This window comes from Procambarus clarkii, chromosome 74 (assembly GCF_040958095.1).
Source record: "Procambarus clarkii isolate CNS0578487 chromosome 74, FALCON_Pclarkii_2.0, whole genome shotgun sequence".
In the NCBI taxonomy this organism is placed as follows: domain Eukaryota; kingdom Metazoa; phylum Arthropoda; class Malacostraca; order Decapoda; family Cambaridae; genus Procambarus; species Procambarus clarkii.
The window spans coordinates 12,769,989-12,795,646 of NC_091223.1; the positions used below are offsets into that span (position 1 = coordinate 12,769,989).

A 25,658-nucleotide genomic window follows, 5' to 3' on the forward strand; every position below is an offset into this window, starting at 1 on the left:
TATATTACAAATATATCATTGTTGGCATTTATATTGTCTCAATCTGAAAACAAGTATCTTATAGAGTTACTTGATATGTTACATTGACAGTACACGTGTGCTACAGCCGAGTGTGAGGACTATTTATAAGATTCTGGCAATTTGACTAATAAAACCAAATCACTGTATACTTGGGGATTGCTGTCTGACAGGATAAAAACTTGTCAATGGTGGTTATTATTATATACAATTCCATGGCTCGCAGGGGCTACAGGAGTATGTATATGACGACAAAATACATCTGGTTTATTTAATGGGGTTGAACTGTCAGTAAAGTTTGGGGATGATGATTCATTTTTAATTGGCAATGCCAGCTTTTTTTTATACCACAAATTAGTAGATAAAGTTGCCAACAAATTTCAAAAAATTTCATTATGAGGGTTTCTAATACAGCAGTTGAATGAATTTAAACATTTCTAGTTCTGCAGGTTTAACAAATAAAAGATTATTTAAATATATATTTTAAATATAATAAACATAACACTATATATTTATTTACATCACATTGTCAAAAGTTTTTTTTTTTTTTTTAGTAATACAGATAATTACTTTAGATAATAATCAATGTTGTAATATACAACAATAACAATCTACACTCACAGTTCATGTACAGTCAACACTTGTTTCATCTTTTACAGCGATCACTGATTGACTAATCATTTAAACGTAACAAAAAGAAACTAATAATCTTCTATTATGTATCTCTTCATTAACCTTCTCTCCAGCTATTTCACACAATTCATTTAGAATTAAAGCAGGCACATCAGACTCCCATGGCAAATTAAATTGTTACAAATTTGCAGGCGATGAGTCACAATAACGTGGCTGAAGAATGTTGACCAGACCCCACACTAGAAGATGAAGGGACAACGACGTTTCGGTCCGTCCTAGACCATTCTCAATCGACTTGAGAATGGTCCAGGACAGACCAAAACGTAGTCGTCCCTTCACCTTCTAGTGTGTGGTCTGGTCAACATTGTTACAAATTTATACATTGACAAAAAAAATTCAAATTTTTTCACAGAAGACTACTATGCCAGCTCAACTTGTTGCATAGCTATTTAAGTACTGTAACGGACTTGGCATGCCGTATTAATCTTGTATTATGCACAGAATTACATGCAGATGATGAGTGACAATAACTTGCCTGGAGATATGATGAGTAAATCACACCCCAGAAGATAAGTAGACGACAAGATGAGGTCGTCTCCTAAACTTCTGGTGTGTGGTTTGGTCATCACAAAATTACAAGTTTGCAGACTTAATTTTAATCAGAAAGAATTTATTTCTTGTAGGAAATAAGGTAAAAACAATACACTAACATGTAATACATAAAAAATATTATTCCTGCTTATGCTTTTAGTCAACAAAATCTAAAAAAAATTTATACAACTTTCTCTGCGATATATGTAATGTAGATTTTCAATTTAGGCATTTCAAGTGCAAGTAATTTTCAAAGAAATAGGTGCATCATATTTAAAAAAGAATATTTTCTCACAAAGGCTCTTGGCACATGCAGTTATTGTGCTATTAATTTGTCAATTTTAGTATTTCATAAGCATCTAAATGAAATTTAAACAAAAAACTCTTATACATTATCCTAAACATTGGCACTTGTATGAGGAGCTCTGAAGCAACTCAAAAGTGCAAAACTTTGTTTAGCGAGCTGTTAAGCTCATCAACATGATTCAGTGAATGTCAAAGGTAGACACTGCATTATTGAATTGTGCTATGGGCCATTTGCCCTTTCAAAATAAGTACTAATGAGTTTTACTTCTATTTTTTATTTATCTGAAGTTGTTTTATACTTCTGCCACTGATCTAGTTGTCACTCGGAGCTCCTCGTGTATTTGGATTAGAGAAAATAATTAAAGTAAAAAACTTGCTCTTTGGTAGATAATAAATTTATATATAGAAAATGATACTATAAATCAGAATTAGCATGGAGTATTAACAAATGTTAAGCTTCCAATACAATTATTTGTGCAGCAAAATTAAATGACTAAAAGTTATCAATATACAGTATAATACAAAATGATAACCATACTTAAATTCTATTGTCTGAAGTGTATTTTTTGATAATTAAACATTAACTAAAAGGAGATGACTTGCATACTGAGAGACCATATGTATTGTATTCTTGTTAAGCTACAATATCTCAATCTGAACCACCAGTTCTGTTAAACAATTTAATATTTATAATTATTTATATTTAATATTAAATTGTACAGTACTTGCTAAAATGTTAGTGTGTTGAAGAGAGAGATCACAGTACTGTACTTGTGTTTTATGATCATGACATACAGAGTCCTGCTCAAATGGAGCAATTCTTATTTGACCCCTTTCAAAAATCCAGCAATGAATGTAATGAAATGCCTCTTTTTTGGTAGTCCCCCCATTGGCTCCCTATAGCTATCTTACTAATATTACTCCATACTACAAAATCGCATCAATTGTGGGAGTTCTGTTTGGCCTACTGGGTACCAGAGCCAAAACCATCTCTCCCCACCCCCTCTCACTGGCAGAGAGAGCAAATGACATTCTGCATTTCATCAGGAAAGCATCGAGAAGGTAGCAAAGCTTTATAGATAACTGCTGGGGTTCACAAAACTCAAAGCCTTAAAAATGCCAAACAACTCCCCAGACGATTCGACTAAAAGCAATTCAATCGAAACTAGCTCAAACCCATTAGTATCGATTGCCACCACCAGGTGGACTGGAGCTTGGTCCTCTGCCAGCTTGCCACTGAGTTCTGGAGCAAAGAAAACCACCCCAATGAACTGACAAGCCTGGAAAGGGTAAAGGGAGATAGAGAGCCATTGGGGCTTGACCAGAAAGACTCGACATTACATTCAGCATTAAAACTTGAAAATACCTTAAAATAGTCTTATGAATCCAGCAGTTATCTATAAAGCTTTGCTGACTTTCTGAATGCTTTCCCAGTGAAATGCAGAATGTCATTTGTGCCTCTGTGAGGATGGGGGGGGGGGGCCATGTTCTGGTCACCAGTAGGCCAAACACAACTCCCATGACTGATATGAATTATATGGAGCAATCCCAGTGAGAAAGTTACAGGGAGCCACTGAAGGTCCCTCTAGAACCTTCAATGCATCCAATATCAATTAGTTTTGGCTATTTTATTAACACAAATGTTTGTGGGGGCTTTCTTTTACCAAAAAGATGCAATATGTCTGTCTGCATATTTTTGAAACACCAATAGCTTAAAAAAAATTGATTTCTTTTATAAGTAACAAATACAAATGTATAAAAATATATTATTATTAACTGACTTTTGCAGTGAAGACTAGTTGCCTAATCACCCATGAATTGTTGCCAAATGAGGTGTCCCGGTGCTTTTTATAGGATTTTGTATATAATATGTACTGACAGTTCCATAAAATTATTTTACTTTTCACAGGAAAATATTATGTTACTACAGGACTTTATACAAAATTAAAATGTATATTATACAGAAAATCAAAATGATCCCTATTAGTAGTTCAATCACAGGAAGTTAACCTACTCTGCAGAGAATATGTCAAAATAATGTGGCTGAAACAAATAACCCAACTTTCTTATAATTTCTTAATAATTTCTTATGCATGAAATTAAAAGAAAGTGATGACTTTTCGGTCGTTCCTGGACCCTTATCACGACTTGATAACGGTCCAGGATAGACTGATATATCGTCACTTTCTTTACATTCATATTTAAGTTGGGTTATTTAACATACTCTTCTGTACTGAACACCTGAAAGAGCTTTGCAACCTTATGAACAAATCCACAAGGGGCATGACGAGGGTTCGAACCTATGTCCGAGCTACGTTTGCAACCTTAGATATTAGGGCCAAAAACAAGAGCCATTGCTGGATCCTGAACCCTAACACACACTCTGACATCCTGACTACAAACTAATCCATGGGGCCTGTTACCATGATTTTTTTTTTTGCCTCCATAAAAAATTCTTTAGTATGTCTCAAGTATGAATACTGATTGATGGTATTCAGAGTACCATTTCTGAACAAACATCTACAAAACCCCACAATGCTGCTTGAATTAAATCAGCACTGTATGTTTTATTTGGCTTTATAATCACAGCATCTTTTCAACACAGCCACAACTCTGCAATCTCTTCCACTTTCAACATCACGCTAACCCTTCTCGTAGAGTAGCCTTGTTTACATTTGTTAATAGTGCACTTTAACATATTTTCAAGTGTACTGTTTCCTATCCACCCCATCGTCAGCAGTCAGATCAATTACCATAATTTCACATAGCATACATTTCACTTACAGCTTTTTAGATGCACATGACCACTTGAATCACAGACTGGACCAGGGGGGGCAGTGCTTGGTAGCAGTCATACAAATTACATTGTCATTATTTGATTTTAAATTACCTATATCCAAGAATGTAGGGACATTATACAAAAGCACCACTGCTCAAGTAATTATATCAAAGGTAAATGCTGTGCCATCATGGCTACATAATAATGTGTGCATTGTAGAATATTCAAGAGTTCCTAAATACCATTTCAGATGCCACCAGGCACAAGCAGGGAAAACAGAAGCCCTCGTCATCAAACTGGCCAAGAACAGCGCACAAGAGCCGCCTTCCCTCGTCAAGGTAGCTCCCACGAGGGCAAGCAGCTTTAGCCAACACAGGAATCAAGTATCTTTCCTATTTTTTTTTGTATATATATATTTATATCAAATATTTCCCTTTCACAAGTGATTTTGATATCAAATTACAATGATACAAGAATGTGTAAATATTTGTTCTATCATTTGCACTATGAATAGCACATTAATATGGCATTTACCCAAATATACCACAAAATTTCTCTGTATAGGTATACCAACTCCAACAGATGGAGTACTGTCTCAATCTGCAGGAACCAGATCTCATTGTAGTTTCCTGGTGAGAGTTATACAACACATAAAGTAGTGAGAAATGGTGTGGAAATATTTTTAAAAATAACCTGCATGGAAAAATTTAAACTGTATAATCTACTGAAGTTAGAACACAAATACTGTTTCATTGCAGCAGACAATAAAAAACAAGTTTGTGCTGGTATTAACAAAATATGGATATGATAAACTATTAATGCCATGCATTGGGATCAAACCCCACATCCTTGTATTCCCCAGGCACAGGGACTACCAACTGAAACATACATCCCCGGGAAGCGAGTCCAGGGATGTGGGGTTTCGATCCCATCGTAAAATTCTAAACAGAAATGTAACATACACACTGCTGCAACTAAATGTAATGAGAAGGAATAGTATGTACAGTGAAGATAACCACAAGTGGAGATTCTGTAGGATAAAACCTACACTTACTAGGATTACCTTATATTTCAGTGTAATTTCATAATTATCAAACTAATATAGCACTTGATAATGATTTACATTGGACCATATTAGCAGTCACATTTAGGTATCCTCACAGAGGGCAAATAATATTATAATAATCATCATAATAGTAATAATAATATCTTCAAGACAGACCATCATACCATCTTCGGCCTTATTATTTAAGATCAATTAAACAGAATGCCATATAAAATGCTGGCTTCCATTCCTTGCATTCTCAAAGACTTGGTGTAACAAATAGTTCACTTACCACAGAATCAAGGGTGACCCAAGAATGATTACCTCTTTTTATTTACCTAATTCTGATGAACACGTCATATTTTTCATCCGTAACACTAGCAGCTTCTAAAACAACATTCAGCACATTGGCATACACCTTTGTATCGTGTTTGCCCTATCTCTTTTTTTACTTTCTTCAGGGATAAAAGCTAGCTATTTTTACCTCTACGAAGAGATTACAATGAAACTGACAACTGCATTTAATGCAGTTTCAAAAATATATAAATTATATCATGTAGGTTTTAATTTAACATATAAAATAAAGGGCCTTTTTTTTTAATTTTGAGAGATTAGTTTGAGACCCTCTGTACTGAAACTGCTATACTAAAACTTTAACGAAATGCAGTATTATAATTAACGTATTTTAAAAGACAATCTAGGATTTTCATAAAACTTTTTTCAATGATTCCTAAACTATGAGTGTTAATATATTAACTTTATTAAGTCTTAACAGGTAAATGAATATCTTTATATATAATAACTCTTTGTACAAAATTGCACAAATATTGATCACAGACAAAGTTTGGAAAAGCAGATAGTACATTAAGCAGGCATGGAATTAAAGCTAGGTAACTGCCATTGGTGATATGGCAAGGCTGTGAGGTGATCTAATCGCAGTGGTTAACCAAATGCTGATACCAGACAGCTGAAGTTAGTCACCAGTCAGTCAACTGAACTTTGCCTCACAATCCAGACGCAGACATAAACAATAATGGTCACAACAGATGACGATGATACTAGAGATAGCAGATGCTAGTCACCAGCTTGTCAACTGAACTTTGCTTTACAACTGGAAAACATGGAAACAATAAATTCAGTCATAGAATAAGCAGAATGCCACACTGAGAGCCTTTGAATATATATTATTAAAATGCTGCACATCAACAATATTTTTGTATCTCTAAGAAAATAAATCATAAACTTCTGGCAGATTTTTCATATTTTTTTCTAGTTAAGAAACGAGCTTCGTATTGGCGTATGTCAACTCCCAATATTAATCAAATAAATTCAAACAACACTTACTAGAATGCACTGTAAATAATACAATACAAAAAATGCATTTGAGAGAAGCCCCTTTCAACTACTGTACTGTAGTTTACTAATTTAGTTCTTAAATAGAAACATTTTCTTTCTTTGCAACAACTGTAGTTTACATTAACCATTTTGATCATCATAATGAAGAAACAAACTATGGTTACTGCACTATTGAGCATCTTATATTTCTTACTATGTATCTGTTAACATTCTTCAAATTTTTCTACAAATTGCCTACTTAAAATTATCTGTTCGATTAAGGACCTGCCCGAAACACTATGCATGTTAGTGGCTTTGCAAGAATGTAAAAACATCAATCCTATGTACTCTCATAAACCCAATGTACCTTCTTGTAAATATATAAATCAATAAATAAATAAATACAAGTTTACTGAAAACACAGATTCAGAAGTGGGAAAATCTCACTTAAAGTAAACTTTTAAGCATAAATGAGCATGTATTCACCTAGTTGTTAGTGTGTGTGTGTGTGTGTGTGTGTGTGTGTGTGTGTGTGTGTGTGTGTGTGTGTAAGTACGTAAGTACCTAAGTGTAGTTATAGGACGAGAGCTACACTCGTGGTGTCCCATCTTCCCAGCACTCTGTCATATAACGCTTAGAAATTGCTGACGGTTTTGGCCTTCACCACCTTCTCACCTAACTTGTTCCAACCGTCTACCACTCTGTTCACAAAAGTGAATTTTCTTATATTTCTCCGGCAGCTTTGTTTCGTTAGTTTAAATCTATGACCTCTTGTTCTTGAAGTTCCGAGTCTCAGGAATTCTTTCCTATCAATTTTATCGATTGCTGTTACTATTTCGTACGTAGTGATCATATCGCCTCTTTTTCTTCTATCTTCTAGTTTTTACATATTTAATGCCTCTAACCTCTTCTCGTAGCTCTTGTCCTTCAGTTCTGGGAGCCACTTAGTGGCATGTCGTTGCACCTTTTCCAGTTTGTTGATGTGCTTCTAAGATATGGGCACCATACAACTGCTGCATCTCTCTCAGGTGTGTGTGTACTCACCTATTTGTGCTTGCGGGGGTTGAGCTTTGGCTCTTTGGTCCCACCAAAGTGTGTATGTGTGTATGTGTGTGTGTGTGTGTGTGTGTGTAATTACCTAAGTGTAATTATAGAATAAAGGCTATGCTCGTGGTGTCTCACCTTCCCAGCACTGTCATAGAACGCTTTGAAACTACTGACGGTTTTGGCCTCCACAACTTTCTCATTTAACTTGGTCGGTCTACCACTCTATTTGCAAAAGAAAACTTCCTAATATTTTTTTGGCACCTTTGTTTCCTTAGCCTGAATCTGTAACCTCTTGTTCTTGAAGTTGCTGGTTTCAGAAATTTCTTTGTCAATTTGGTCAATTCCTGATATTATTTTGTAAGTGGTGATCATCTCACAATTTTCTTCTAACATCTAGTTTTGCCATACTTAACGCCTCTAGCCTCTCTTCGTAACTCATATTTTTCAGTTCCAGAAGCCATTTTGTAGCATGCCTTTGCCCCATTTCCAGTTTATTGATGTGCATCTTGAGATATGGGCACCATAAAACTGCTACATATTCCAATTTTGGTCCCACAAAAGTCATGAACAGTTTCTTTAGCAGTATGATGGCTGAGTGGACAGCGCTCGGGGCTCATAGTCCTAAGGGTCGGGGTTTGATCCCCGGCAAAGGCAGAAACAAATGGGCCGTTTCTTTCACCCTGATGCTCCAGTTCACCTAGCAGTAAATAGGTACCTGGGAGTTACAGCTGCTACGGGCTGCTTCCTAGAGCTGTGCCTGTGTGAAAATTAGGATTAAGGACTTTCCCAAACAAGTGGCTTGTACAGCCACTAGCAAGTTAGTACTGTAGCCACTTGCAGTACAATTGGCTGTACAAGAATGTAAGAACTCTTGTATATATAAATCTGATAAATTTTAAAGGTACAGTATTTCACCATCCATCCAATTAAAATGATTGTGAAGTGGGAAGGCAATGCATATGTTCTTTGCACAATGTTTTTTGTGTTAATCTGGTGAGTCTATTTTCCAAAACCACCCCTAGATCTCTTTCTTTGTTAAGCATTCTTTAATTCCTTTCCACATAATTTCTAAGTTGTGTGTGATCTATTTTCTTCGATTCCACATTCCATAACATGGCATTTATTCACACTGAATTCCATGTCACACGGCACTCCAAGCATTTATTTTATCTAGATCAATTTGAAGAGCATGACAATCATCTAGGTCCCTATCTTCCCTAGTAGCTTAGCCTCATCAGCAAACATGTTCATATAATTCAGTATTCCTTCTGGTAGATGGTTTATGTAGACGATAAACATTACTTATGGAAGAAGTTAAGCCTGTAGTACACCGCAAGTAACACTCCTCCAGTCAGATACATTACCTCTGATTACCGCCCCTCATCATTGTCGGACACTTTTTCATCCATGTCAGAAATCCCTGTCAACCCTCCAGCATGTTCTGGCTTCCAAAACAACTGCTTGTGTGGGACTCTGTCAAAAGCCTTTTTTAGGTCCAGATAGACTCGGTCAACCCAACCGTCTCTTTCCTGTGTGTTTACCTACGTGTAGTATTGTACAGGATGAAAGCTGTGCTTGTGGTGTCCCATCTTTCTTATAATCTTTGTCATACAAGGTTTAGATACAATACAGTACAGTACTTCCGATGATTTTGGCACTAATTTATTCCATCTGTCAACAGCTCTGTTTGCAAAAGCTCCATTTCTTAACTTGAAACCATGTCCTCTTGTTCTTGACGTTGAACAAGATTGTGTGTACAATTTTGTCATAAGCAACACTCATCAAATATGCTAGTGCCAATTTAAGCTATTATCAGCAGCATGAGAGTTAGGTGAGGATGACTGGGTATTATTAAATGGCTGAGAGGAACCGCTGGGATCAGAGGTTTCCCACTCCATCAGGGCATCATTCAACAGAGCCTGCAAATCTACTGGTCCTGCTGAACGTTCATGATCTGTACATTCACATTTAGCTAATGCATTTCTAAGCATCTGTAACTTATTGGTGCAAATTACAACACAGCATGACTCATCATCATCCTTCCTTAGTACTACATCCAAACCAGAATTATGACGAATGTCACTTGTTCGTGATTCTGTGCCGCCACCAAAGTTCCCATGAAATTGTTGGTGATCCGGCTGATGGTGATCTCTTTTTGTGTGAAGGCTCTCATGTTTTGATCCTGACAGGTGGTGGTGGTGTTGCTCTGATTCTGAATGGTGTTGCTGTTGTTTAGGTTCAGAATGGTGGTGGTGGCAATCGGGGTGGCGATGTTCTTGTTGGTGTCCTGCTTTAGGAAAATGGTGTTGGTGGTCGTGCTTTGAATGATGATTATTGTCAGGTTCAGGCAGGTGATGGTGAGCATGATGGTGATCATGGTGATTATGTGACCCACAAGTTGAGGAATGATCTTCAGTTAAATTGTCATGATGCTCCACACTGCACGATAAAGAAACCTGAAGTCGTGAGCGCTGAAGGCTTTGAGGGTTTAGTGAAGTACATTGAGATACTTGGTGACTACTGACTTCTAGTGAAGGCAAGGTTGATTTTGTAGAAGTATTAGAGTGAGAAGATTGTGAGGATTTATTGGAACAGCATGGGCCTGTCATATTTTCTATGTGTGAAGAGCACGAAAGTGAGGTTATGAGAGATTGTGTCGATCCACACCAGGTATTTCCTGGTGCATTTGAGCGACAGCATCCCGAAGACACTGGGGTGGACGGCGAGGTACAACAATTACGTGAAGTGGCAGCCGGGACTGAGGCACAGAAAGATTTAGCCTTTGCCCATTGTCTACAACAGTCTCGAGATGATCCCTGATGCTGGTTCTCCTTCTGAAGGTCAAAGAATCCACAGCATGATGGAGAAGATGGTTTTAGACTAGCAGTGTTTATGCCATTATTGGATGTACTATTCCTTGGAGATGTAGATATCTGAGAATGTTGCACTAGCTGTGCGGCTTGTGATGCAACCGAGGCCATAACGGCACTAGCGGCTGGTGGTGTGACAGTGGTAGCAAAAGTGTGTGAGGAGTCATTGTTATTGGTTGTGTGATGGGAGGATAAAGTTGACAAGCTTCCCATATCATCTGTTAGCAAAGCCTCTATCATGTTTGGAGAAGAAAAGGGAAAATCTGTTGATAAATCTGATGTAGTCATGTCAACATCAAATGTGTTATCCATTGATGTGCTGTCACTACTCAATCCCCCAGAGGGATTAATCCCAGTCACAGTACACTTGTCTGATGAACCAAACACACTGCCATGAGACAAAGGGGAGACCATAAGGTCCTCCATTGATGGAGAAGCCAAAGTGCTCATATCATCTAAGTTAGCCAAGCTGGGAAAAGAAGCTGAGCTATGCCGTCCAGAAGGCCCTGGCAGTAAAGACTCTAAGGTTGACTGTACAGATCTGCGTGATCCTTGAATATTACTCGTAGAAGAGTTCAGACCAACTGTTTCGCGCAAAAACTCTTCCACTGAAATTTGACGATCTGGTGTTTCAAGGGACCTTGCATGATTAATATCACTGGATGCATTTACCACTGTTGCAGAACAATTGGTCTGTGATGAACCTGAATCACTGGCTAATAGTAATGATGAGCCAATTCCTTCCTTTGTATTCCCTGAATATTTATGGGTTGATTCGGTTTTCACTTCAAACACACTTTGTAATTCACTTATGTTAGTATTATTTGGGGATTCAACATCAGAAGCATGCAAACCTTTCTTTTCTTTGGACTGAGACATACTGCTAATGGGTGTTGGAATGGTGTTTGAAGGAGGAGGATCTCTAGCTGGTGATGGGCTTCTTCTAGTGGGTGTTTCCGAATCGGCAATGGCATTGCATGAGCATTCGTTGCCTCTTGAGGGATCACATCGACATGGGTTACACTTGCAAATGTCAGCATGAGCTGCTATCTTCTCCAAAAGACCCCGTTCATCACTGTCATCATTCTGCATGAACAATATTAAAAAAAAAAAGATATTTGACTTCTATAGTTTTACAATTACATTTTTTTCCCTAAAAACTTGTATCCAGTATAAAGTCTCCCACACTAGCACTAATGCAATTTATAATCAACTCTTACTCCAAAGCTGCATTACATGCAATGACAAATTCAATAACCTAGCAACAATGGATGAGAATAACAATGAAAACATTTATGATAATAAAGAGGAAAAAGATTTGTGATAACTTAAAAGAACATGGAATAAATGCTACAATATTAGAATGAAAAACAACGGCTACAACAAAAAAAGCAGAGTTGTTCTAAATGGAAATGAATCTGACTGGAAAAATGTGGTGAGTGGAGTACCACACAGTTCCATCCAGTCTCGAAGATGCTGTTAAAGCAACATTTTTACACTTACTGTCACACTCGAACACACACACATGCACTCACTCATGTACCTTGTCCATTAAGTGAGCTTGCCACCTCTCCATCTACTGTACCTGGCTCATCAAGTGAACATACCACTTCATCTCCAGTAGTACCTTGCTCATCAACTCACCAGGGCTCCACTGTCTCCACTTCTTTGGGCAAGGAGGCCTGTATACTTTTTCATAATCTTTTTTGTTTTGCCCGCACATATTTTTCAAGGGAAAACTACATTTTTAACCTATATCCACTAGTTCATTTTGGGTGCAAACACTATGTTGGCCACCCTACAATTCTAGATTGAGTATTCATGACAAAAAATGCTATGTATGACAACTAATACATACCTGGGTTAAATCGGCAAGAGTCTGTGAGTCACGTAAGAGTCGTCCAACAGTAGTATCATCTGTGGCTTTAACAATTGGAACCTGAAATACAACAATTTTGAAGAAAAAGCCTATGGTGTAAAATATATCACTGTATCAAATTATCTATTACAACAATTCAACAATATTTTTTAATAGTATTGTCTATCAGTCTACACTCCACAGCTTTAAAGGTTCATTTCTCCCAAAAAGTCCCTAAGTAGAAGTAAGTTGACTGAGCACATGATGAAGCAAAATAACTAATAACATTCTAAACAATGAAATTAAATGGTGCAAGTCTTCATGGAATCATGACATCAGTGTCCCTACTTAATAAACAAAAGTTATGGCCTAACAACTACAGTATTTGTGTGACCATATCTAGATAAAAAGATATATCCATGGAAACATTGCACAGTAAAGAGAGAGCTCATAAAGCAGGAACTTCCTGAATCAGCCCGTCCTCGCATACAAAGATCCTAGTGTGAGGACAGGTCGCCTGAATATGGCCAGGAGAGTTTTGCTGTGTAACAAAGTCTACTTAGACATAAGCTATGTGGACAAGTAAGTGCCATTGTACTGTATAACAACACCTATCTACATATTGGTTGCATGATCAAAGACACACATTATCAATTGTATATGACCCAATCTTTCTATCATTCTACTGTATACTGTAATCCATTTCCAATTAATTATCACCTATCTACAGAATTTAGCTAAAAGCTAAATTTGAAGTCATGAAGCATTACTCAAGCAAATGAACAACTAACCTTCATATTAGGGTTGAACTTGAGCGCTTCCAACTCCAAGAAATCTTGCAGTGTGAGACTGGTGGGACTCTCTCCTGCCTCCCCCTCCACAGGAATGATTGCAAACACTGCAACATATCAATACTTATTATTGGATCCATTATTACAACTATTAACTATTATAGTGTACACTAACAAATGCAACAATGTCCTGTCGTAACTTGCTTTAACTCTGCCAAAAACTTCATCCATCATTCTTAAACAAATTTATATACAGTACTAATCAAAATAATCCACATCAATTCACATTAATTTAAATTTATTAGATTGTATTGTATTAGTTGAGGATATTGCATTAATTGTGGGTATTGAATTAATTAAGGATATTGTATGTGAGAGAATGATAACAGTTTAAAATACCATTATTAGTTTAGGATATTACATTTATTAATGTACCTTAGCTATTATTACATTACTCAAATTACTAATTCATGTATGTAAGCACCTCGGATATTACGTATTTTGCTTTAACTAATACCTGATATATATTCCCTATTTCAATTAATTATAAATGGAGAGGTAGGGGCCAAAGAGATGGAGCTCAAATCCCACATGCAGTACAGTATTAGGAAAGTACACAAACACTGACACTTATACAAAGTCCACATACACTTTCGCTCACATTTTTACATGGTTTTACACACACACCCTTTTACATTTTTAACACTATGACTTTTTACACCTTATACACCATTTCACAGATACACAATTATGCACACACCCTTTCACACACATTTTTATACAAACATGGCCACTCGCGTTCACATACACACACACACACACACATATATATATATATATTATTAAATATGACCGAAAAAGTAAGATTAATAATTCTAACACGAATTTTCTCAATCTTTCGTACATTACGCTTCACTGTTGGAGGTAAATCAAAAATCAATTCTCCAAAATTCATTTTTATTTCTAGTCTGACGCGACACGGGCGCGTTTCGTAAAACTTATTACATTTTCAAAGACTTTAGTTCACAAATACACAACTGATTAGAACTTACGTATCTCCGATTTTATATCTACATTTGAGTGAGGTGGGAGGGGTGATGTGGCATTAACACAAGACAGAACAAGAGGGGATATTAATAGGGTATTAAAAGTATCAACACAAGACAGAACACAAACAATGGGTATTGAATAGAAGTGTTTGTAGAAAGCCTATTGGTCCATATTTCTTGATGCTTCTATATTGGAGCGGAGTCTTGAGGTGGGTAGAATATAGTTGTGCAATAATTGGCTGTCAACAGCCAATTATTGCACAACTATATTCTACCCACCTCAAGACTCCGCTCCAATATAGAAGCATCAAGAAATATGGACCAATAGGCTTTCTACAAACACTTCTATTCAATACCCATTGTTTGTGTTCTGTCTTGTGTTGATACTTTTAATACCCTATTAATATCCCCTCTTGTTCTGTCTTGTGTTAATGCCACATCACCCCTCCCACCTCACTCAAATGTAGATATAAAATCGGAGATACGTAAGTTCTAATCAGTTGTGTATTTGTGAACTAAAGTCTTTTAAAATGTAATAAGTTTTACAAAACGCGCCCGTGTCGCGTCAGACTAGAAATAAAAATGAATTTTGGAGAATTGATTTTTTATTTACCTCCAACAGTGAAGCGTAATGTACGAAAGATTGAGAAAATTCGTGTTAGAATTATTAATCTTACTTTTTCGGTCATATTTAATAATATATGTCTACAGGAAAGACTGCTACCAAAATATACTAATATATATATATATATACACACCTTTCTCACACACATGGTTTCACACATTCTTACATAAACACAATCTCACAGGGGTAAAATACAGTCACAAAACACAGGAGGGGTCTGGTAGCTGAGTGGACAGGGCGCGGGACTCGTAATCCTATGGCCCGGGTTCGATTCCCAGCACCGACAGTTTCTCTCACTCTGATGACCCTGTTACCTAGCAGTAAATAGGTACCTGGGAGTTAGACACCTGTTATGGGCTGCTTCCTGGGGAGGGGGTGATAGTTAGTAGTTAGTAACAGTTGATTGATTGACAGTTGTGAGGCGGGCTGAAAGAGCAGAGCTCAACCCTCACAAGCACAACTAGGTGAATACAATGCTGCACAATTTCACACACAAGCCTTCACCTTTCACAATCACTAATACTGTAGCACATTTTATGCTATTAATTCATTATTTGAATGTTTATAAATATTTTTGTAAAGCTCCCTAATCCAGATTCAGTCTTAAAATACGGTATAACTCTCTCGTCATTTTGGCCCAATTATATGAAATTTCAAATTAGTGAGCATTCTTTGTCTTATAAACACAGTAATAAATGCATATTCAAAACTAAGCACATCTTATGTTCTAATATTCCACCAAACTGCCTATGTTCCTACAGATTTATTTCATAAAATATTGTATGTAGAGAGCCTTTTTGAAATTTGTTAATGTTCATCTTCAGAACAGGCTGAAAAATTATATAGTATTTACTTCATCAAAAGTTTAATTAATGTCTAACTCATTAAATTAGAGAAGTGACTAAGATGACCGGCAGAAACAGCTTGACTGATAAGACAATCACCAGGAAAGCCTCAGCTCAGACTTGACAACAAGAGAAGGTCCCCCATGAGTAACTAAAACAATCCATCAGAAATCTACATTAGTATCAGAATCTAGTTTCATTAGTGCCCAAGTGGCAAACAAAAATTTAATATCACCCTCCTTCAAATGAGAATAAAGCCAAATTCAACTTGTAAATAAAATAATTTGAAGGAAAACAAATAGATCTTCAAACCTTTTTGCTTTACTGAGGGTGTGGTGGAGTTATGCTGGTTGTGTCCTCCACAGCATCCACTTTTACTGACTCCAATTTTACCTCTCTTAGCAGGTGGTTCTTGCCTATGATCCTGAGCACTTGTTACTTGTCCATTCTCTTCCACAACCTTGTAAAAAACTTTTAGGAATAAGCTAATTCATGAGTAACACAATATTAGTATGTAAAGGACATCTTTAATTTGTTAGCAATAAATCTACCTATAACTGCAAAGTCTTACTCCCTCCAGGAAGCTCCCTACATGATAGCCATAGAAGATGTTTTTTCACAAGGCTCTATCACCACACAAACCTTTCACTCTTTCAAGCTCTCTAACCCTTCCCTTACTCATTCTTAATTATATTGTTCCTCTCTTTCCTTCCAAGATAAGGGTCACCTTCTACCGTAAGATCCTCTTGAACGCCCTTCTTATTAGAGGGCCATGGTACCCGAAAATCCGATGAAAAATGGAATATTTACGAAAAATTACGAAAAATACTACAACGTTCTGGCAACACTGTGGTCCAAACCGTTTAATGATATCTTGAAAAATAACGTAATTAGAGTCAAATTTCCCGCTGCAACTTTCGTGAATCTGGTCTTCGCAGCGTGAGTGCGCCGCGGGGTATTGTATCTTATGTTGTAGATGTCTTATTTTTCGTAATAGCGTTGAAAATAACATGTTATGCATAAAATGAATATAAACTCACTCAATGGCAACAGTATCGTGTGACAGAGAGGGTTGTACTGGCTCGGGCCCTTCAGTGACTGTGTGTGTGTCTTGGAGAGAGGATGCATGCTGATGCGCTCTCACAATATCTCCCAGAACATGCTATTTTTGCTATTTGTACTGCAATATGACTTACCAAACGAACAAGAGAAAAGCATTGAAAGCTAGATGCATGCGAGCTCTCCATACGAGCTGGCCGCAATGCGTAAATCATGCAGTCATGAGTGACCGCGAGTATAGTAACTTGTCGCGCACGCTACGCAACTCCAACTTTTACAACTAGATCTGCCTTCACAGCCTTTATTTATTATTCAATTTACATGAAACTTGCACATTATATGTAGAGTTTATGCCTCTAAAAACACATGTAGTTTTTCTTATCTACGTAGATTTATTGATTTTATAAATAATGATACACTTCATTTTGTTGCATACGTTTTTGGGAAACTTTTAAAAATCTGTATTATTGCACTAAATACATCTGGGATAAAGATCATACTACCAAATCTTTATTATATAGTAAGGTCATAGCGAGTGTCGTAGAAATGATTTTGGTTCACAATTGTGGGCTGTGAAAGCAATTGAACATTGTTGAATTTTTTTTTTTTTTTTTTTTTTTTTTTTTTTTTTTTTCCTTCTCTATTTAGGCTGAGATGCTGAAACTTGGCCTAGGTGCAGCACCTTTCACATGTATCAGGATAATAAATTATGAATACCCTACAACAACTCTCATAATTCCAGGGAGAAACCCCCTTAAACAATTCTAAGGCATTCAATTAACATGTCTAAACCACCTGTGTGTGTTGTGCTTCAACTACTCCTCATTTCATGCCATCACCCCTATCCATTCTTGCCACATCATTCTCTCATATGCATCATTACATTATGTCACACGTACTTACACTAGCTGCCCTTTTTCAGAATTTCAACTGCTTGTATTCATGAGCACTCTTGACCCTTCCATACCCAGGTTTCACTTCTATATGCCAGGGCTGGGAATACTATTATAATATCTATTTCCTTTCTTAACTGTCATACTTACACATTCTCTCCTTTCTTTATATTATTTACCTCTCCTACCACTCTTCTCCCATTCATTATGCTCTTTCTTATATCACCTCCCATACTATCCTATTTATTTAACACTGCTCCCAAGTATTGTAGCTAAGACTTACTACCCCATACAGTATCTCTTCTACTATTATCTTTCTGCAGTTCACATCATTCAGTCTTGCCACTGGTAGGGATCTACAAAATCTACTACACCCCATTCCCTTCTCCCAAACACGATAACCTTACTTTTCCTAACACTGACCTTCAACTTTCTTCTCTTGCACATCCTATCAAACTCATTTACAACCTTTTAACAATTTCTCCTCACTGCAAATTACAGCAAAAATTAATCTAGAAAAGAAGGTAATTTCTAAATGCTTCTACACAAGATAATCTAAATATAATTATCTTTTACAGTGTTATGTGCATCTTAGATCAGGTGATGCTACAGAATTGAGAACTATAAATCTGCTGATTTTGCATCTCCCATTTTCCATTGAGACTAATCACTGAATTACAATATGGCTTCAGTCTAAAACCCATAATTCATACATTCACACACAGAGATCACAGTAACGTGATGCATCAAATGAACAAATCCACAAGGGCCGTGACGAGGATTCGAACCTGCGTCCGGGAGCATCCCAGACACTACCTGCGTCTGGGATGCTCCCGGACGCAGGTTCGAATCCTCGTTACGGCCCTTGTGGATTTGTTCATACATTCATATGCCATTTAAAAAGTGCCATCAAAATGTTAAATATAATGTAACATACTAAATATACAGTATAGTTCTTTTCTATATTTATAATTATCGCTTCTGTATGGATTCACCCAAGGCTAGATACTTAGCAAAATCAGTACAGTTTGTGGCACAGTTAGCAAAACTTTCAGTCAAACAAATTTAAAATAAAAAAAAAATAAAGAATTCAGCAAATACATATGCTGATCATACTTTTTTCTGGGAGAGTATAGAGTCCGAGGATTGATTAAGTTTAGAGTTCTCTGAGGCCTCTTTCAGCGGAGTTTGCAGCAGCTTCTGCTCTTCTCCTTCCTCTTGCTTTTTGCTGTTTAAGTTGCGTTTGTGAACGCGCATGTGACTTTTTCTCGAGTAGTTGGTTGTAAAGGCCTTATGACAGTCCTCTTCTACACACATGTAAGGCCGTTCACCTGCAAGCAATATAGTTTTTGCATCACAGAATATATTTGCTACAGTAAATACAATAGTAACCTATTAATTCATTCATGAATGATAATTCATGGTAATAATAATAATTCATGTTAGCAATGAAATTGAGTTTGTTCTGCATACCAGTGTGTATCCGTTTGTGAGTTCGAAGATGATGACTGACAGTGAAAGACTTGCCACAACCATCTTCTTCACACCTGCAGGAGGCACAGGCCTTGTACAGTCACATCTCTATATTAACAGTTACATTTGCATGGGTGTAACTAAGCGTAATGGGTTATTACAAATATAAAGTCATTAATTTATTTATATAATGATCAAATTCATATATTTAGTTTGTCAGTTCAGTATAAAAATTCACAATATTGTTAGCATTACAAACTTGTAGTGAGCATACTTAAAAGGTTTTTCTCCTGTGTGGGTGCGGACATGCTTTCTTAGGTCTGATAGCGTGGTGAAGATGCGGACACAGCCATCCTGGTTACAATTGAAAGTATCCCCATTGTGCAGACGCTGGTGGGCTCTCAACCTAGGAAAAATAAGTGCCTTTCAAGAAAGGACTGGCTCATGAGATTAAAAGTGGAAAACTGATTTTAAACAAAAATACAATACTGTATATTGACTCAAGACATGAAGTACAGCAATGGGTTTTATAGTCAGCAGCAGTTCAATGAAACATCAAGGATCAGTTTACAGTTTCCTATGTTGGGACAAGAGGCCTGTTAGGCTTACTGAGGTCCCCCCTAGACCAGTGACTGACCTTCCCCAAGATACAAACCACAACAGTTGCCTAATCCCTGTGTATTTACTACTAGGTGTACAGAGGCATCAGGTGTAAGGAAACATGTCCTGTGCAAGAAAAGAACCCAGGATCTTTCACTTGTTAACCATCTGCACTGACCACTGCGCTATGTAATTTCAATCATAAACTTTTATTCATTTTATCATTTGCTTACCAGTAATTAAAATTATAACCACCCAATTCTTATCTTCTTCAGTCTTGAACATAAGCAATTGCAGTAGTTTCAAATCTATTCAGTTTTTCAATCAGCACTTAAATAATAGGGTAATAATTATGAACAAGAAATTAGGTAACCTAAACCTTTGTTCAGTTTGTAAGTAACTCCCAAAAAAAAATATTTGGAACAATTTATCAACAGTTGATCATATCTGAAAACAATCTCACCTGTACAGGGTTGTAAAAGCTTTTTGGCATCCATCATTTTCACATGTGTAAGGCTTTTGCTGAGCATGTACTCGCAGGTGCACTTTGAGCGAATATGATGTTAGAAATGCCTTCCCACATTCTGTAGCTCGGCAACGGAATCTGTATTCTCCTGAAATATAAGTAGAAGGAGAAGCATTTTATAAGTGTCAAAAAAAAGACACTCAGATTGACACCTGAATATTAATTATTTTAATAAATTACACTATTCCAGGTTTAAAAAACTTTTGCTGGGTATGGTTTTTTAGAATTTCTGCATTTCTATTGCAAGAAAAATGAATGCTCTTTCTATATGTACAATGAAAGAATATATAAAATAAGGTTTCACTATCCCAAATAATTGAAAACTTACTACCTCTTCCAGTATCTCTTACCCTATTTTTTTTTAGCGCTGTCTTGCTATTCAATAAGAAATCTACAAAATCCACATCCCATTTCCATCTCTCAAGCTCCATGACCTCAAATCACTATGTCTTACCACTCAATACAGATCTAAAAAATCTCCAGTATCCCATTTCTTTCTCTTGAGATCCACAATCTTTCCCCACGACAAAGAACACTGCATTATCTGCATACAGACATTTCAATCATTCAATAACAATTTATTCCTATCACAATCCATTTCCACCCCTGCTCTGGGTGCTTCTTTTCTTTATCTCCCAAATAAACTAACTCCCTCCATTTGCATTTTAAAAAGCCAGGGGGACATTACACAACCCTATTTATATAACTAACATTAGTCTAACATTAAAAACCTATTCTGTTGTTCCCTCTACCTAACATATGTTCTGTTATTCACATACTGGTAAGAAGATTTTAATGCGGTTAATGAACGAACATGTGTCAACACTTCCTACAAGCAATTGTCAATGTTATTTACACCTGACATTGCAAAAATCATATATTTATGATAGTAATTTCTTTATGGTAAAAACAGTATGGATGGATTGTAATAACTAAGTGAGAGGCAGGAGTAGGCAAGTGAAAGTCAACCAGCCACCACAGCTGCTCTCCTATTACCTTCTTTACGACAGAGTATTATCTGAATACATAACATTTACACCTCATTTATAATCCTCTTATTGATGACCATTCTATTTCTAGCATCTTTCATGTTATTTAGGATTGCATAGCATTAATATGGCCAGATACGAGAAAATAGGCAGTACTGAACCAGTAATGGCGCGTGATGAGTGGCAGATGTCACCGCCACCTCAGCCAGTTTAGTGACACAATCTGCCACTCCTGTATCCATATACAAATTTATTTATCACTTATAGATGTTTGCATTAATATTGAATTTCTTCCATATTTTACTTTATTTATATTGAGATAGTTTGTATATTTGTTTTCTTTATTTTCTAAATGACAACACAGATTTCACAGTTGGTGGGATGTTAATTTCATAGTTAACAGGCCAAACTCCAATAAATAGGAATGCAGAACAGGACATTTGTCTATTTAGTTAACTCAAAAATTAAGAAAATAGGGATTCAAGCAATGGAGGGTACCACTGCCACATTATTTATATGCAGTACTGTATATGCACTAATGTGCCATACACTCAATGAAGAATTGACAGTACAGTGTACCTCTGTGTGTTTTCAGGTGTGTGCGAAGGTTGCCTGGAGTGCTATATGTGCGATCACAGCCCTGGTACGTGCAGTGGAACCGACGAGTTGTGGTAGTGTTTGTTGCAGGATCGGTTGCCTGGATGGTGAGAGTAGCATGACTCGGTTCATCGGGCATTTGCATCCCTGATTCTCCTGGATGGATGTGCATCACGATTTCATTTTCTCTAATGGTATGCGAGATGTACCTTAAAATAAAATGCATAACCATTATTGTTATTGTTATTATTATTTTTAAATATATAACATCATTACAACGGCAGTACTATACTAGCACCATTGTTAATGTTAACTACATGATTATAATGACTAATTAAACCAATGCCTTCAATTACTCTACAAAACTGCATTTCAAACACCTGGCTGAACTAAACATGGATCACTTGCATTTTGTATGTAGTGTGGTGAAATTTAAGGCATGTGATTTTTTGAAGTGCCATAGGACTTGAGCTCCATTTCTTCTCGTTATATGCAAATTATGCTTTCTAATTCCTAGTAATATTTTATGAAGTTTATTTGTGATAAATCATGAAACATGAAACACATTTTTTGAATAAATAGAACAGCCTCCAAACACACACACACAACTTACTTAATGAATGCTATTCAAATTTGATATACAATATAAATCTTTTCAAAACAAAAAATATTAATAATAATACAAATTAAAATTTCTTTTCATAATTCTTGGAATAAATTTCAGTCACATCATCGGCATGTGAATACTTTTTAAATAACATCTTCAAAAATGTTGGTGATTAACATACAAGGTTCATATTTTCTGAAACATATCGCATGGTATTTGTAGGTACACATGCACACGCACACATACTACGTAAACATGGTTGGTGCTCATCTGAGCTGACAGAAGAGCCACTCTCCCTCCTTACACTATCAGATAAGATGCACTGATAACCTATCAGAAACATCACTATTTAGCATAAAAACTGTGTATAATTATCTCATGATACTTCCATTACTGATAAATTGTTGATGATAATTCTAAAGTGACGTACAGTCACACAGCAAAGTGATATGATTTACAAGTGACATTTTATTGACTTTCTGCTGTCATGTGTCACACTGGTGCACTGTATATTGATTTCCAATAAAATATATGAGAAATAAGTCCTGTTACTACCTCCTTGTGAAGTTCTCAGGTAATGCAAACAAAGCAAGAGCTATCACTCACACACAAAAACATCACACACACACACATAACCAAAGCACACATGTAACTGAATTTAACTGATTCTAGTACCTGGCTCCAGACCTAAATAAAAAATACAAAAATAAATTTACAAATCACAATAAAAGTGGAAACATTTCATCCACTTGCACCATCAGAGCCTTAAACTTACGATCACTGTAGTGGAAGACATGAGCGCTACTGACCTAACTACAAATACAGTATCTACATTAAGAAAGGCTCCCAGAGATACACCACTGGTATCCAACTGGGAATTTCAACCTCTCCTGAGGTATTACTTGAATTTGGAGGTATTAAGTGATCCATGTGCTATTCGTATAAATTGCAAACCACAATACAGTACTGCATATGTGGAAATATTTCATTCACTTGCACCATCAGAGTCTCAATGGTGTGTGTCTGGAACCCTCTCTTAATGTAGGTATTCATAGCCAGGTCGGTAGAGCGTTTTAGAGGTTTCCACCTAGAGGTTTTAGGTGGAAGCTCTTATGGTGCAAGTGAATGAAATGTTATTTGTCCTGTCCTAACACCAGGACAGGATCAAACAGAAATTATTTGGCATAGCCTAGCAGGGACTTTACAATGTCACCTAACAGGGACTTTACAATGTCACCTAACAGGGACAATGTCACCTAACAGGAACTTCATGGTGGAATTTAGCAGACTCCACTGTGGGACCTAGCAGGAACTCAATAACAGAACTTAGGATGGACTAAGTTCTGTCATAGAAGGACCTACTAAGGACTAGATATTGACATGGCAGGACCCACCAGGGACTTGGGAAGGACCCACTAGGGACTCTAGGGAAGGACCCACCGGGGAGTCTAGGGAAGGACCCACCGGGGGCTCTAGGGAAGGACCCACCGGGGGCTCTAGGGAAGGACCCACCGGGGACTCTAGGGAAGGACCCACCGGGGACTCTAGGGAAGGACCCACCGGGGACTCTAGGGAAGGACCCACCGGGGACTCTAGGGAAGGACCCACCGGGGACTCTAGGGAAGGACCCACCGGGGACTCTAGGGAAGGACCCACCGGGGACTCTAGGGAAGGACCCACCGGGGACTCTAGGGAAGGACCCACCGGGGACTCTAGGGAAGGACCCACCGGGGACTCTAGGGAAGGACCCACCGGGGACTCTAGGGAAGGACCCACCGGGGACTCTAGGGAAGGACCCACCGGGGACTCTAGGGAAGGACCCACCGGGGACTCTAGGGAAGGACCCACCGGGGACTCTAGGGAAGGACCCACCGGGGACGCTAGGGAAGGACCCACCGGGGACGCTAGGGAAGGACCCACCGGGGACGCTAGGGAAGGACCCACCGGGGACTCTAGGGAAGGACCCACCGGGGACTCTAGGGAAGGACCCACTGGGGACTCTAAGGAAGGACCCACCGGGGACTCTAGGGAAGGACCCACCAGGGACTCTAGGGAAGGACCCACCGGGGACTCTAGGGAAGGACCCACCGGGGACTCTAGGGAAGGACCCACCAGGGGCTCTAGTGGATCTAAGACTTAAATGTTTTATGTAAAAAGTAAAATAAATGTAGATGACAAAGTACTGCACATCTCTATAAATGCAACACTGTTTGCTACAAACTTCTTTGTATTTACATTAAAATAAAAGCATTAAAGGTGTTTTTAATACATGCATGTGTTGTTTTTTATTATATATTTAATAATAAGTGTTCTCTTATTTCAGATAAAGAAATATATGTGAATTGCATCAAAAATGCAAAATAAACCATGCAAAAATTGTGTGTTCAGCCCATGTATTATTGTATTACATATTTGGAAAACTCTGACCATTGAGCCACTACAGTATAAACCGTAGTGGCACTACAGTATATACTGTAGTGGCACTACAGTATAGACCGTAGTGACACTACAGTACATACTGTAGTAGCACTACAATATAGACTGTAGTGATACTACAGTATAGACTGTAGTGATACTACAGTATAGACCGTAGTGACACTACAGTATAGACCATAGTGACACTACAGTATAGACCGTAGTGACACTACAGTATAGACCATAGTGACACTACAGTATAGACCGTAGTGACACTACAGTATAGACCATAGTGGCATTACAGTATAGACTGTGTATTCAGCTATCAGAAGTGTAACCGTACCCAGCATTTTCATCCTGGGGGGGCCGGTGGTTCTCCATACTATCCACGTCGTCGTCGTCGTCAACATCGTCATCATCGTCATCGTCCACCTGAGGCTGTGGGAAGAAGGGTCGGTGCCAAGCCGAGTGTTGAGGGGCGGTGAGAGAAGCTAGTGCCACCTCCCCCTCGCTCAGTATGTACACTGGTACTAGTGGCTTGTACTTCATCTCACCCGCCTCACTCTGCCTCAGTACTGTCACTGCCTCGCCTGACGTGCCATATTTTACAATAGATTTTCTCCCTTCTTTATCCTTCTGTGCCATGGTGCAAGTATCCTCGGCACACACACCCCGCTCCCAGAATATTTCTTCGCCACAATAACAAA

General features: G+C 37.6%; 1 protein-coding gene and 1 long non-coding RNA gene across 3 annotated transcripts in view; one reads left to right on the forward strand and one right to left on the reverse strand.

The window, feature by feature from the left end:
• LOC123767317 (uncharacterized) overlaps positions 1–5,692 on the forward strand; it is a 59,335-nt gene extending 53,643 nt beyond the window's left edge. The window contains exon 4 of the long non-coding RNA XR_006773939.2: positions 4,578–5,692. This is a non-coding gene — a long non-coding RNA (uncharacterized lncRNA). The remainder of the gene's footprint in view (positions 1–4,577) is intronic.
• On the reverse strand, positions 485–25,658 carry LOC123767316 (uncharacterized). Of its 2 annotated transcripts, none has more exons than XM_045756889.2 (10): positions 25,295–25,658; positions 21,912–22,138; positions 20,281–20,431; positions 19,492–19,623; positions 19,218–19,291; positions 18,861–19,075; positions 16,105–16,252; positions 13,274–13,380; positions 12,483–12,563; positions 485–11,710 (listed from the first exon to the last, which is right to left on the reverse strand). In XM_045756889.2, exons 1-10 carry the CDS (start codon positions 25,594–25,596, stop codon positions 9,545–9,547), a joined length of 3,603 nt encoding a protein of 1,200 aa, XP_045612845.2. In that variant the 5' UTR covers positions 25,597–25,658; the 3' UTR covers positions 485–9,544. The 2 variants fall into 2 exon arrangements, with proteins under 2 accessions (XP_045612845.2, XP_045612846.2); XM_045756890.2 differs by lacking the exon at positions 25,295–25,658 and adding an exon at positions 22,543–23,943 and having other exon boundaries at positions 9,255–11,710.